At 38.6% G+C, this 15437-nt stretch overlaps 1 protein-coding gene across 1 annotated transcript in view; it reads left to right on the top strand.

The window, feature by feature from the left end:
- Nucleotides 1-14537, top strand: part of SHC3 (SHC adaptor protein 3) — a 36579-nt gene extending 22042 nt beyond the window's left edge. Inside the window, exons 7-12 of the mRNA XM_034410044.3 lie at nt 386-512; nt 2629-2761; nt 4247-4343; nt 6730-6924; nt 9597-9892; nt 13600-14537. Coding sequence (XP_034265935.2) covers nt 386-512; nt 2629-2761; nt 4247-4343; nt 6730-6924; nt 9597-9892; nt 13600-13728 — 977 coding nt within the window. The 3' untranslated portion in view covers nt 13729-14537. The remainder of the gene's footprint in view (nt 1-385; nt 513-2628; nt 2762-4246; nt 4344-6729; nt 6925-9596; nt 9893-13599) is intronic.
- Nucleotides 14538-15437: the final 900 nt, after the last annotated feature.

The following is a 15437-nucleotide window of genomic DNA, read 5'->3' on the forward strand; positions in this document are numbered from 1 at the left end:
ACATGGTCTTGAGATACTGTGAAGAGTAATCGATGTATCAAACTTCATCAAAGAAATGAAACATGTTAACCGCTTATACCAGGAGTAGACATCCTATAGTTCCAGTCAGATCTTCAATTTCTTGCTTTTCTTTCCAGGGATGGTCTAGTGGTCAGATAAAATTTTATTTATTTATTTAAAACATTTATCTAGCCATTCATTTTATATCAAACTCTGCACCGCTCCTAATCAAGAATTAAAACTGTGCCAGTATGATGCCATTAACATTGCTTAGATTATTTATTTTTCATATTTATAAAAGTCAGCAAATAAAACTGGAAACTGTAATACAGATTTCTCCTGGGTATATATTTGAATAATGGTCTTGTTTTCCCATCACTTCCAGCATGTCATATTCTTGAATGTTGTGATGGTCTTGCCCAGGATATAATCAGTACCATAGGGCAAGCATTTGAACTTCGTTTTAAGCAATATTTGCAGTGCCCCTCTAAGATTCCAGCACTTCAAGACAGGTGAGTAGTATCACTGAGATTTTTATATACATAGGTTTCTTCATTTAGTGAAGTAACAAGGAATTATTTTACTCAAGAATTTTAATGCTAGATCTAGCTGCAAATGTTTTAACTAGAGTGTTTAGATATGATAACTGCATGCCAGAAGAAATTCTCTTTTGATACTTTATATTATCCTGTTTCCCTGAAAATAAGGCATTTCCTGATAATAAGCCCAATCGGGCTTTTGAGCGTATGCGCTAAAATAAGCCTCCCCCAAAAAATAAGCCCTCCCCAAAAATATTTAAACAGAGAGCTGGAAATCAGGTATGACGGCAAGAGGAGCCCCATCTTGCTCCACACACCCCAAAATAATAAGACCTCCCCAAAAATAAGGCCAAGCGCTTATTTTGGGGTTCAAAAAAATATAAGACAGGTCTTATTTTTGGGGAAACACAGTATATATTTAGCAATAGCACGTAGACTTATATACTGCTTCATAGTGCTTTACAGCCCTCTCTAAGTGGTTTACAGACTCAGCATATTTCCCCCAACAATCTGGGTCATCATTTTACCAATCTTGGAAGGATGGAAGGCTGAGTCAACCTTGAGCAAGTCAAAATCGAACTGCTGGCAGTCGGCAGAGTTAGCCTGCAATGCTGCATTCTAACCACTGTGCTATGACAACTCTCTATATTATATATTTGATATACAGGTAGTCCTCAACTTAGAACAGTTCATTTAGTGACAGTTCAAAGTTACTATGGCACTAAAAAAGTGACTTGTGACATTTTTTCAAGTTATGATCTTTGCAGCATCACCATGATCATGTGATCAAAATTTAGATGCTTGGCAACAGGTTCATATTTATGACTGTTGCTGTGTCCAATGGTCATGTGATCACCTATGCCACTTTCTGACAACCAAAGTCAATGGGGAAGCCAGATTCATTTAACAACCGGGTTACTAACTAATCAACTGTAGTGATTCATTCAACAACTGTGACAAGAAAGGTCGTAAAATAGGCCAAAACTCACTTAACAAATGTCTCACTTAACAACAGAAATTTTGAGCTCAGTTATGGTTGTAAGTCAAGGACTACCTGTACATAATATAATATGATATTATTTTGATTATTTTTCTGCAACTAAGACAGTGAAGGGGCAATAAAGTTTATTAGGATGCCTTTTAATGGGACAAATAAGTTCATAAGATAGGAGACAGAGCAAATGCTTTTATGCTGAAGACCTTAGACATCTGAATTGTTCTGCTTGTTTATTGAGAATGAGGCAGGGCAAGGTGGTACTTGTATATCATTGAGTTCTGATGAGGTGGTTTCATAAATTGAATAAATTATATTGTTGTTATTATTAGCCTTTGAATAACTATTATAAAACAGACTTCAAAGTAGATCTAGAAGTTGGACTGAAACGTCTGTGAGCAGGAGCAATTTTCAGTAATTTTCTTGATTTATTTGTACTCTGTTTAAAGGAATGAGGACTCAAACTATACCATAGTAGAGCTTTCAGTCCTAATGCATAAAACCCTGATTCTAATAAAGAGTATCCCATCTGTAACACACTATTGATGATAGAAAGTGGCATCCTTCTCACACTTCATATTTGCCCTTTGGAGGACGACATGAACTCAAAAATAAATAGGATCCAATCTGGGTCAGTCAGTGGGACCAGAGGTTTTGCCTTCTGAGCTTTGGAACTTGTGCTGGAGCCCATCTTCAGGGAGAAGATGGGCTCCATCTTCAGGGCTTCTGCTAGAGAGAAATTCCCTGAAGATGGGCTCCAGCACAAGTCCGAAAGCGCAGAAGACAAAACTTCTGGTCCCGGTGACTGACCCAGATTGGATCCTGCAACACCATCCTGGGACACATATGTATTCGCCTTTATTCATCAGAGAGAAATAGTACCCGAATAAAATAGTCGTAATTGCTTAATGACTAAAAGAATGACTTCTACAGTAAACATGCACCCACATTATTTCAAATTTTAGGATCCACAGATACTCTGTGATATAAAAAAACCACTCTTGTTTACAAGCCATTCCCATATTAAAATATTGTTTCATTGTGATAACAAATGAAGATAAATCAAGAAGCAATTAACTGAGCATCTCTCTGCAGGATGCAAAGTCTGGATGAACTATGGATGGAAGAAGACAGCGAAGTAGCAGAACATCCCTACTACAATAGTTTTCCAAACAAAGTGGACGAAAGAGTCAAGGTCAAAATTCCCCCTATTTCAGATCCTGCTCAGGTAAGCAAAGCAATCCCTATGAAAGTCACTTAGAGGATTAAGGTTGAAGGTGGATTGAAAACAGCTGCCTAAAAGATACAGAGAAGTAAAGGATAGGGAGGTACTTTTCTAATGCTTCTCCAGCCAATCCATGTAGCTCCATGACCCAAAGATTTGATATCATAACAGAGGATGAAATATTTGTCCCTCTTCATTTTATCTATGCCAAGTATGATATATATGATATCTATCTGTACCAACTATATAATTGTATAAGTCCTTCCTTGCCATATTTTTATTTGACCCATGAAAGCTACCCATTGTCCTAGTTTCTTGTAACTTTTTTTAAAAATCCTGTCCAGGTCTGCAACATCTTTTCAAAATGGCAGTATAATTGTACGCAGAAGAGCAATCATAAATCTCTATTTCTGTATTGCCACTGCTTTTGCTCATGGGAACAAGATCTTCACTAGAGTTTCAGTTTACATCTAAGGCATCTATGAGCTTTTCTCCCCCTAAATGCCATTACTATTTGGGCAGATACTAATGTATGTAGCATCTTCATTTAAAATGCAATAGGTACATTAAGGACAATGGTACAGTATGTTATATTGTTTCCATAAGTGAGCCATAGGCCAAAAAGAGATGTTGGTGTAGTTACCTCAGGAATAATAGCATGACCTGATGATCTCCTTCCTGCTTGGTCATATTTGAAAGTAACTTTGGTTTGGTTTGGTTTTTCTCCAGTGTGCATTAACTGAGTTTCTAAATGTTCTGGTATCTTGCATCTAATAATAGAATGAAGGAAATATTTAATATTTATTTCATATGTATTTCATATTTAATAACTGTTTACAAGATTGTGAAGGAAAGCACCGCTCTGGTAACTTTTGTTCTTTACACTCTCCTAATTTAACTAAAATAGTCGTCTCCCTGTCCCTCCCTCCCTCCCTCCTTCCTTCCTTCCGTCCTTCCTTCCTTCCTTCCCTCCCTCCCTCTTTCTTCTTTCCTTCTTTCTTCTTTCTTTTTTTCTTTCTTTCTTTCTTTCTTTCTTTCTTTCTTTCTTTCTTTCTTTCTTTCTTTCTTCTTTCTTTCTTTTTTCTTTAGTTCTTTCTTTCTTTCTTGTTTGTTTATTTATTTATTTATTTCTGCCTTTCTGCCTTTCTTTTTTTCTGCCTTCCTTCCTTCCTCCCTTTCTTTGATTAGGAGAGACTGATTCAACCGGAGGAATTTCTTTTATAGATGTAATATACCAACTTTGTCATTTAGAATTACAGGGGTTAATAAAACAGGAAAGGAATGCAGTTTTCCGGAAGGTCATCATTACTCTCATCCTCCTATGCAAACTCATTCATGCTCAGACATAGTGTCATACATGATGAATGAATGAAGACTGGGTTTGGGTGGAATTGCACCTGGACCAATCATAAAAAAAGACCTACTGAAAATGCATAACAGTTTTTAAAGGTAATGTTTGCATGAAGAATATTTTTACTACCGCCTTAGTCTGCATCAGCATTGGGAAAAGAGCAAACATTCTACCAGAGCCAGCACATTAGAGATCTGGGTGGTGAAGACCGGCAACAGGCACCCAGCAGGCAAGGTAAGATATACTTTTGTATTTTATATGTATACTCAAGGCACAGAACTGCATGCATGCTTCCAATTACTTCTGCCCATCCAATAAGATTGGATGGCCAGAAGTCATGTTCTACAGTAGGTTCTCACTCAGTTATCTAGTAGGGCCCAAGAAACATGCCTTCTCCATCACTGGACCTGCTACATGGAATAACATTCCCCTGCCTCCACATAATTCAGATGATACTGTCCTTACTTACCTTTTTGAGAATATGCAAGATAATGTAGAGTTGGCTTTTCCTGAGTTTGGCTTTTGTGCCCATCTTTCATTGTTTTTGATTGGATAGAATTTGAATTATATATAGAAAGGATGGGGTAAAGTAATAATTCCAAAAAATCTGGCGCACCGCTTAAACTTAAAGAGGCTCAAGGTTGACTCTGCCTTCTATCCTTCCGAGGTCGATAAAATGAGGACCCAGATTGTTTGGGACAATATGCTGACTTTGTAAACTGCTTAGAGGGAGCTGTAAAGCACTGGGAAGCAGTATATAAGTGTAAATGCTAGTGCTATTGCTAAACACCATTGGCATTGGCATTGGTGTTACTGAACAAGATCTGCATTTTTATCTACCTGTTGAGTCCTTCCCAAGGACCTAGGATAGGCAGATGTTGCTGTTTGGTGTTAAAGGTATCATTGTAGGATGTAAGCTGTTCCAAGTAAAGCTGTTTTGACTAATTGACTAATCATGATTTTGTCATTCATGATGGTGTTCAAGTGGTGCTCCAGATGTTTTGGGATTGTACCAGAGGTGCCTCTTAATATTGGTACTATCTTTGCTTTCTTTTGCCACAGTTGTTCTTCTATTTGCAGGGCTTTGATTTTGTGACTATTATCTTTTATTCATTAAACATGAAATTCAGTCAACTGAACATTTAAAATGTATCATAAATATTATTGACTGACACTGATGGTTGATATGGGTTGCTGCCAGCATCCTACTGTAGGCATCAACCAAGTATCTTCTTAAAATGTATAATGTTCCGAGTAGCGCAGTTTTTTGCAATTCTGCTGGTGTTATAGCAGGAAGCTGCAATTTCTTGATGTATTTTGTAAAATTCTTGGACATGGTACCAAGTGCCCCGATGACAATGGGTATCACTGTTACATGTTTCATTGATAATCACGTAGTTTCAATGGTCAGGTCGCAATATTTCATGATTTTTTCCAGTTCTTTTTCTTCGACTCTGGCATCTCCTGGTATAGCGATATCAATAAATTATACGCTTTGGTTTTCGACAACTGTTATCTAAAGAACTGAACATTGTGATTATTATTATTAATAATCACAATGTGAAATCACAGATGCCAGTTCTTTAGCTGGCATTGACCACTTTGAGTTCCTTCCAGCACCTTGGAAGTGGTAACGTATTGGTGTAGTATATGTGTGAGAATCCAAGCAAAATGGGCTTTTGTAATTGACAGATTAGAGGATATTGTGTTAGAAGAGTTTCTATTTTTATCCTGGTTAAATTTTGCTTTCACACTATGGCTCTTTAGCTATCGAACATATCTAGCAGAGTTCTCTGTTGTAAAAATCCCCCGTAAGTTTACTTGAAGACTTTTTATTTAGCAAAGAATCTTTCCAAAATGAATTAAAAACTTCCTGCTGTCTTCCTCTGTCACTTTTATTGTATTCTTTTAAAAGTAACAGTGGTATTTCAGATGAATTGCTATTAACTGACTTTAAGTGATTTATAATAATTACATCTACCCTGTTTCCCTGAAAATAAGACAACCCCTGATAATAAGCCCAATTGGGCTTTTGAGCACATGTGCTAAAATAAGCCCCCCCCCAAAATATTTAAATGTATGCGCAGCCGGTCCCCGCTATTTCCTCTGGTTAGGGTTAGGGAGACAGAGCTGGAAATCAGATAAGATGGCAAGAGGAGCCCCGTCTTGCTCCATGTATCCCAAAATAATAAGACCTCCCCGAAAATAAAACCAAGCACTTATTTCGGGGTTCAAAAAAATATAAGGCAGGGTCTTATTTTGGGGGAAACACGGTAGTTGTACTTGTAGAGGACAAGAATTATTAACAGTTTTCCCCATTTTTTATCTTATCTGTTTGTATGGCTTTTGTGTCCAGATAATGTTATTTTACTATATGAAAATGAAAAAAACAAGGTTATAAAATTAATATTGAAACAAATAAACATTTTAAAAACTGAATAAGTCTGATTGCTCACAAGATAGGAAAAAAATAATATTGGAATAATGCTGTGGTCAACAGTGATACAGAATGAATTCCACATAATGGACAAAGAGTGAAAATTGAGTTTCTATAATTGAAGCAAAATGACCTGTTGAATTCAGGATATATTGGTTTTCATTGGATGTATTGGTTTCACAGGGTCTCTGGACATCTACAGTGTGCCAGAAGGAAAATCCAATGTTGATCTATCAAAAGAGATGCCAATGTATGTGAATACACGACATATAAATATGGAAACTCTACATGCTCTTCAGACAGAGGCTGAACATTTGTTTACTGAAAAAATAGAAAGCACCAAAGACAGCAGGCCAGGAAAAGATCTTTTTGACATGAGTAAGTTCATCTTACCATCTTTTAAAAATCTAATTTGAAGTAGATGATCTTTTTTTTGCCTTTGAAAATTTATTAAGTGATCAACAATTTTTTAACCACCATTATATTGGTTGAAAAGTGCAATCTTGGAAAGAGATTCAAAATGGACACTTATTGGCTAAAAAGATTACGACATGATTCAACTTCCCCAGCGATTACTAAAAAAAATTATCTAATTTTGAACCAAATTTTCAAATCCCTCCTGCTTTTTTGGGATAGTCAACTACTTTTGACTATCTGTACTTTTGGAACAGCAAATGAGAGCCGTGCAGGAAGGCTGCCATTTTTTTTGCAGGGAGGAAATGATGGATTAATTGAACTTCCAATCATTTGCTGCTTTAAACCTGCTGTGAGCAGTGATAATCTTCACTTTAGGACTCACAGAAATAATCAGTGAGCAATTTCCATTGATGTTCTAATTTAATTTAATATTCCAATTTTAATTGAACTTGGTCACACAGAAAGGAGGAGAACTACTGTGAACAATCATGTGAGGTACTAATACCGCTCTATAATGCCTTAAGAAGACCACACCTAGAATACCGCATCCAGTTTTGGTCACCACACTATAAAAAAGATGTGGAGACTCTAGAAAGAGTGCAGAGAAGAGCAACAAAGATGGTTAGGGGGCTGGAGGCTAAAACATAACAATGGACAGTTGCAGGAATGGGGCATGACTAGTCTAGTGAAGAAAAGGAACACAGGTGACGTGATAGCAGTGTCCCAATATTTGAGGGGCTGTCACAGAGAGCAGGGGGTCAACCTATTTTCCAAAGCACCTGAAGGCCAGACAAAGAACAATGGATGGAAACTGATCAAGGAGAGATTCAACCTAGAAATAAGGATAAATTTTCTGACAGTGAGAACAATCAACCAATGGAACAGCTTGCCTTCAGAAGTTGTGGATGCTTCATCACTAAGGCTTTCAAGAAGAGACTTGACAGCCATTTGTCAGAAATGGTATAGGTTCTCCTGCTTGAGCAAGGGATTGGACTAAATGACCTACAAGGTTCCTTCCAACTCTGTTATTCTGTATACTCTTGTACAATGTGACCACTCCCAAGCCTGAAGCCGATCCAAAAGTATTCCATGTTTAGTATTGCTGAGAGATCAAGGAGCATGTTCCTCCATTCTGACTTTGTCACAAGTCATCAGTAAGCATGATCAATGCTATCTGCATGCTGAACCCCAGCCTGAAGCCTGACTCTAACAACCTAGATAAACCATTGAGAGTCTTCTGGAGTTAAAGCCTAACCTTCTCTAAAAAAGAAAGGTTGGAGTAGGAACAGAAATTGTCCAGGATGGTTGGGTCCAGCAATCCCTTTTTACTTCCCTCCCTCCCTCCCTCCCTCCCTCCCTCCCTCCCTCCCTCCCTCCCTTGATAGGAATAGAGTATGTGAAGAGATTGGCTATCATTTGCTTGCCTACTCAGTACCTCTCTTGGATGATTAAATTGCCTTAGGGAATGACTTGTGCTGGAAAATGGATAGAGGTATATATGTGACTAGTTCTCTTGAACATCTTCAAGACTTTGAATATCAAAAATCATGAGATCCTCCTGGACTGCAGATTGAGACTGGACCTTAGTTCTTATCCCTCCTGTTAGGCAGTATCCAGAAAGTGATGCTTGAAAACATCTAGGAATTTCTTGCTTTTTAAAATGTATTTCCTCTGCTAAGGTAATAGACTTGCTGTTATTCTTTTATTACATATCATTCTAGTACCCCGCAGCTTCTCTTTGACCAACTTTTAATCTGAAGAATGCCTTGAGCACCTCTTAACGAAAGCACAGAAACATGCTAATGTTATTCATAAAAATTATATTGAAAGGTATTTAGTTTTGGAAAAAAGTTAAATATAGTTTCTTTTCTACCCAATGGAATTAACTATAAAAGTCCAGAGATTTCTGACATGCAGTAGGTTTTGGTTACCACCTTTAGAGCGCTCCATGGCTTAGGACATGGCTACTTACGGGACCGCCTACTACCACAAATAGCCTCCCACCGGCTGGTACACTCTCATAGAGAGGGGCTCCTCTGGGTGCCGTCGGCCAAACAGTGTCGACTGGTGGCCCCCAGGGGAGGGCCTTCTCTGTGGGGGCACCCACTATCTGGAACGAGCTCCCCCCGGAGATACGGAGGATCCCGGATCTGCGCACTTTCCGCCGCGCTCTTAAGACCTTCTTATTCCAGCAAGCTGGCCTGGCCTAACCTTTTTCCCCTTTTCTTTTGAATCAAAAATTTTAAATCTGTTTTTAAATTATTGGGATGTTTTAAATTTGTCTCGGGCTAAATTGTCTAATCTGGTTTTATTTCTGCTTTTAAATTTTGTATTTATGTATTTTATTTTGTGCCTGTTCACCGCCCTGAGTCCTTCAGGAGTAGGGCGGTATATAAATCTAATAAAACAAACAAACAAACAAACAAACAAACAAACAAACAGTAGAACCACCAGTTTAAATTAAGCTGGTTTAAGTCCCCTTGGTCTCAGTGGAAGAGAACAATAGTTGCAATTTATCCAGATCTCTTTCCTGAGCACAGTATACAGAAAAATTAAGGAATTTGGATGGCACAAAATGATTGCTGGGCTGCTTGTGTTGCTAATTTCTCTCTGTTATTTCCTCTGTTTACCAGGCCCTTTTGAAGATGCTCTCAAGAATCAAATGCCTGGGCCTGTTTTGAATAAGGCTACCTCAGTTGAATGTACCAGTCCTCTCCTTTCCAGAGCAAGTGGGGCAGCTGTAGCTGAAGAACTGACCACTGAGCCCTGGTATCAAGGAGAAATGACCAGGAAAGAAGCAGAACAGCTCTTAAAGAAAAGTGGAGACTTTCTGGTTAGGAAAAGTACCTCCAATCCAGGATCCTATGTACTCACTGGATTACAGAATGGACAAGCCAAACATCTTCTATTGGTAGATCCTGAAGGAGTTGTAAGTATGTGATCCTAAGGAGAGAGAAGACCCCTTTTATTTTAGGTTGTAGAGACCTAGCCTTCTGCACTATCGGGTTTCATCATTAAAGCAGACTGATTCACACTTAACTTGTGGTGGTGCAATACGATATTCAGAGCAATAGAGAATTTTATCTTAGGGACCAGGGCACTTTTGAAGAGATGCTTCAGCTTAACGAAACCCACTGCAGAGAAGTCCTGCTTCTTGAGGGAGACCACCCCAGAAGCCTTGTAAGGGTTCGGTGTGTCCAAATCAGCCCTGATTTAATTCAGATTAAAAACCCAAGATTCAATAGTTGCGTGATTTGATTCATTTTGATGCATTTGATTCATTTCGAAATTCATAGGCAGTACGATTCAGTTCAGCTGGATATGAGTCAATAAAAGTTTCAACCATAAGCATCATAATATCTGCAACTGCTTCATGAGGGGGGATGAATGGGATTAAAATGAAACGGTGGACAGATCTTTAAGGGAGAGTGACGCTGCAGAGGTTTAGTTTAATAACCTGAAGGATTTCACCACAACAATGTTTTGAGACATTATCTTTGCAACTTCTTTTCAGGTAAAGCAGCAAGAGAAGGACAAGGCAGCCTAATAGCAATAGCAATAGCACTTAGACTTATATACTGCTTCACAGTACTTCACAGCCCTCTTTAAGCGGTTTACAGAGTCAGCCTATTGCCCCCAACAATCTGGGTCCTCATTTTACCCACCTTGGAAGGATGGAAGGCTGAGTCAACCTTTGAGCCTGTTGAGATTCGATCTGCCAAATTGCAGGCAGCCGGTAGTCAGCAGAAGTAGCCTGCAGTACTGCATTCTGATCACTGTGCCACCGTAGCTCTTGATAACCCCAAATTGCCTATCTAAAAGCCAACACAGTTGTGTGGAACCACTACAAATAATATTATTTTCTAATTTCAAAATAAAACCTTAAAAAAAACCCTGGCTCTTTACTTGGCTGGCAGGTCTAGTTGCAGTGGTGGGTTCCTCCCGGTTTGGTCCGGTTCGGCCAAGCCAGTAGCGGTGATGATATGACGTCACTGAACTGGTTCTCCCCCCGCCCTCCCCCCCACCCCCCCACCCCCCACGTTATTCTTACCTTTTATTTGGTCCCACCCCCAATCTATTGCTGCCTCCTGAGTCCCAGCTGATGACTAGAGGGAAAAAAACTGTTTAAACTCTTGCCGCGGGGCTTCAAAGGGCCATCCTACAGCTGATCAGTGTTAAAAGCAAACAAATGAGTCGGGTCGTAAGTGCGAGGACTGGTTGTAAGTGTGAGGACCTTCCAGAAATGATTCTGACCAGCTAGCCATGCCCACCTAGTCACATGACCTCCAAGCCACACCCACAAAATAAGCCAGCCCACAGAACCAGTAGTAAAAAAATTTAGAACCCACCCCTGTCTAGTTGGTATGGTTTATCTGCAAGAGACGTCTCTTCTGGGAAGGATATGAAATAACCAAGATCTTAAAAATTGCAAGAGTCCACTCTTCATCCGATTATCTCTTCTCTCTTTGTATCATTTCCAAATCATTAAAAAAATCATTCTATCATAATGTGCTTTGGTGAGATGCAGCTTGAAATACTTTGCCCAGTTCTGAATTACATGCTTTAAGATGGACTGAGGCTTGGAGAAGGGAACAATCAGGGTGCTAAAAATTAAACGCTATGATGATCTTGCAGTAATTAGCCGTGCTTAGCTTTGAGAACAGCTAAGGAAGGATATGTTGACACCAGTGGTGGGTTGCTACCGGTTTGCAGCGGATCAGGTGAACTGGTAGTGGCGGTAGGAGGAGGCTCTGCCCACCTGCCTGACGCTTCAGTAGTGACGGGATTTGGAACCCGCCCCTGGTTGACACTCTTCAAATACTTGAGAAGATGTTGCAAAGAATAAGGTCATTCTCTCTTGCTTCAGGTTTTGGATGTAAAGTTTGGACTCCTGCCCTGAGCTTAGGCTTGAACCTGATGACCTAGATGCCATTTTCTGGCTGCTAAAAGTATTCCTGTGCAAAGCAACCTACATGGTTCTTGGTTGAAGGTTTGCCTCCTTCTCATCCTCATCTCTACTGTAAGGCTCAGGCTTAGCTGAAGACACTGTTCATTGTCTGAAGAGGAGAGCTTGGAGGGCACTGGATGATGGAATTTTCTATTCCAGTAATATCCTTCTTCTTATAGATGAAACCATGAAGTCTCTCTCCACCTCAATCAACAACAGTAGCAGAACAACAGGAGAATGGTTTCTCTTTGTTGATTCTCATTCTTTCTAGAAGAAGAGTGGCAGGAATGGCAAAGCGCAGACACTAAGAATAGCAGATTGCATTGTTTTCTCATGAAAACATGCCTCTCTGAAGGCAAAGTTTGTGAAGAGATTCCCCAGTCAGTATCAGAGAACTCAGCATAAAGTCTAGCCACCTGCTCCGCTAATTCTTTCATATATATGGAAGAAGAATTGGAGCTCTGTTTAAGGCCTCATTAAGGCCAGAAAGGTGGTTGAACTTCTCCAAAGCAATCTAGGGGCAAATAAACTGATGTAATGTTTTGGATCAGTTTGGCAATTCATGTGTCAGATGAAATGATTTTGATGTATGTATCAAATTCATTTCAAGTGATCTGCATAACTGGTTAGATTGTACATGGAATCATTTTCTTCTGAAAGGGAAAGAATTCTGCTGGTTCTTCCTGTGGCATCAGTTTTATTTACAAATAAGCCTCTATTCCAAGAATGCACCAGCAGATCTACTTCTGGTTCCCAGCCAATTTCTTTCAAAACTGAGTAAATTTCCATATGAACCTGTTGAACCACATTCCCTGGAAGTCATCTCTGATATAGCTTGGCTCCACCTTAATTTAAGAGAGAATTCCTTTCCCATCAGGAAAGAGAAGGGGGGGAAAGGGGGGGTTGGTCTTGATATCATTTGGAATAGAAAGGACGATTCTGTATAATCCCTAGTGTCGATAAAACATCAGTAGGATGGATCACCCTTTTCATGGGCCCTAGATTTCTCTACTAATTTATAGGCTGTTCTCTGGTTCTTGATGAAGAACCAAGAAATAATAGATGTAACTTTCATGTTTGAACAGCAGAGGACAGTCAAAGATTATTCTCACCACATCAATGAGGCTATATTAGGCTGAGGTTGCAAAGCAGGGAGATGCTTCATAAAGAGAAGAAATATGTTACATTTGAGAAGTATGATTCTGGTATTTCTGCTCAAAAAACTTGCCACTCTGTTAAAGACTCTAGTTCCTAAGCTTGGCTCTTAAAAGAATATCTCAGTGCTTCAATTTAATTTTAGTCTCCCCATTCGCAATATGAACCATATATTTGCTCACTATTTACATCAGCAAGCTGGTATAGTTGGACATTAAAAAACTGCAAAGGAATGATGAAAAGTAGTCTTTTTCACAACTGTAGTATATTTTTATATTGGGCTTTAGATTAGTAGAATCAAGCATGGTAGTTAAAGAAATAGGCATAGACCAAAGAAATAGGTTCATTTTGAAATTGATCCCTCACTAATTTCATTGGTCTTCTCCTAGCCTGACTTTCCAAACCTTATAATTTTCCAGGCTGCCATGCCTATCAAATTCATATGAATGTATTGTTACACCTGACTTGGGCCTTAAATTAAGCATCATCAAATCTGGCAAACGATATGATCCCATGTCCTTTCTTATTTTCAGATTCGTACAAAGGATCGTACCTTTGATAGCATTAGCCACCTGATCAAGCATCATCTTGAGTACAATTTACCCATTGTCTCTTCTGGAACTGAACTCTGCCTCCAACAGCCTGCTGAAAAAAACCAGTGACTGGCCCTGTGGCTGGTGAGATGTGCAACAAGCCACAATCAGAAATAAAGTGTAGCTGTAGGTCCATAGAAAAAGAGCATCATCCGTTGAGGTTTCTGTAGGTTGAAGAAATACCAGTTCTGCAGGGTATTAGAATAATATGTTTTTAGGACTTCGGAATAGGGAAGCATTTAAAAAAAAAAATACACACTGCTTAGAAGGATTTTTAGAAAAGTGTCTTTACTCGAAGTGTTCTCATTCCTTAACAAGAACACTGCTTGTGTACATACACACATGTCCCATTCTATATAGACATGGTAGATAGTTATATTTTTGAAGTAAATCTGCTGAAGACAACAACCATTTTTCTACTCTTCAGTGCAGTTTTAACAGAAGAAAAGATCTGTGTTGTGTATGATTGTGAAGTTAGAATATAAGTGTCACAAGTTTTGTTTCCTTTAGAAATTAAAGTTAAAAAACAGGTAAGAGTAGAAATGTAATATAATAAGCACAATAGTAGAAAGCAAACAGGAAAAAAAAATCCAACGAGCAAGCATCAGACAAAGGAAAATGACTCTGTGAGATAGTATTCCAACAAGAAATGTTATCCTGAATCAACTTTTTAACACATTCTCGTTTCTCAAGTAAATGATCATTTCCCCACACTTCAGATGTCTCATTTCGGTTCGTATATAACACTACTCCAGATTGTTTGCGATTTGTTTTGACTTTGACTTGATGTGATCTGTGTATGAAGTACATGCATTGAATTTTCTATTAATATGCTGTATGAAATTACTTTGATTTAATAAAAGAGTGTTCAATATCAAGATTTTATTAGACATGTAATTCTTTTGCAGTCAAGTCTAAAATTATGTGCCAATCTTTTCTACAAGAATACTTGGGGTGGTGGTGGGGAAAGCATATGTAGTAGGGAGAAGGAGAGACTGTAGTAGGGGCAAGTGGTGTAGTGGTAATGTAACATTACAAAGTAGAATAGGGTTTCCTGTTTTTTCATCTGTTACTGATTTGGGGGTGGGGATGGGGTGATGAGGCTATCTATTAAATAGCTATAGGAAGCCTGCTGGAAACATAATAGAATTTTTAGATTAAAATTAATAAAGGAAATAATAAAGAACATTATTATCCCATCATAAGAATTTGGATTACTCAAATACACATTTACTTCATAATTACATTTATTCATATATTATAAATGTAATAGAAATCGGAGGAAAAAATCCCACCACACCCCAGATTATGAAATTAATTGCTCTGAGGCTTTAAACAAAAATGTTGGATTGGTTCAATTAATGAAGGATAAGCTTACTGACAGCTATAAAAATAAGAAAGTCACTCTTGAGCCAATACTGTATACCCTCAATTAGATTGTGGTTGTGGCAACAAAATAGACATTATTTGCCACTACCATCTTCTGAACTTTGTTTGAAACTTCCCAGACTGGTCTAACAGTTCAGACTGTAGATTTCTGCCTACAGGCTAGAGCAGTGTTTCTTCAACCTTGACAACTTGAAGATGTGTAGACTTCAACTCCCAGAATTCCATGGCCAGCCATTTTGGATGGATAATTCTGGTAGTTAAATTCCAGACCTCTTCAACCTGCCAAGTTTGAGAAATGCTGGTCTAGAGAGTTTTTGGTGGTTTCTCGTCCAAGGAGCAACCCATTTACCGTATTTTTTTGGAGTATAAGACGCACCGGAGTATAAGAT

The sequence above is a fragment of the Pantherophis guttatus genome, chromosome 2, assembly GCF_059756535.1.
Source record: "Pantherophis guttatus breed Tessera chromosome 2, ASM5975653v1, whole genome shotgun sequence".
NCBI classification, from domain to species: domain Eukaryota; kingdom Metazoa; phylum Chordata; class Lepidosauria; order Squamata; family Colubridae; genus Pantherophis; species Pantherophis guttatus.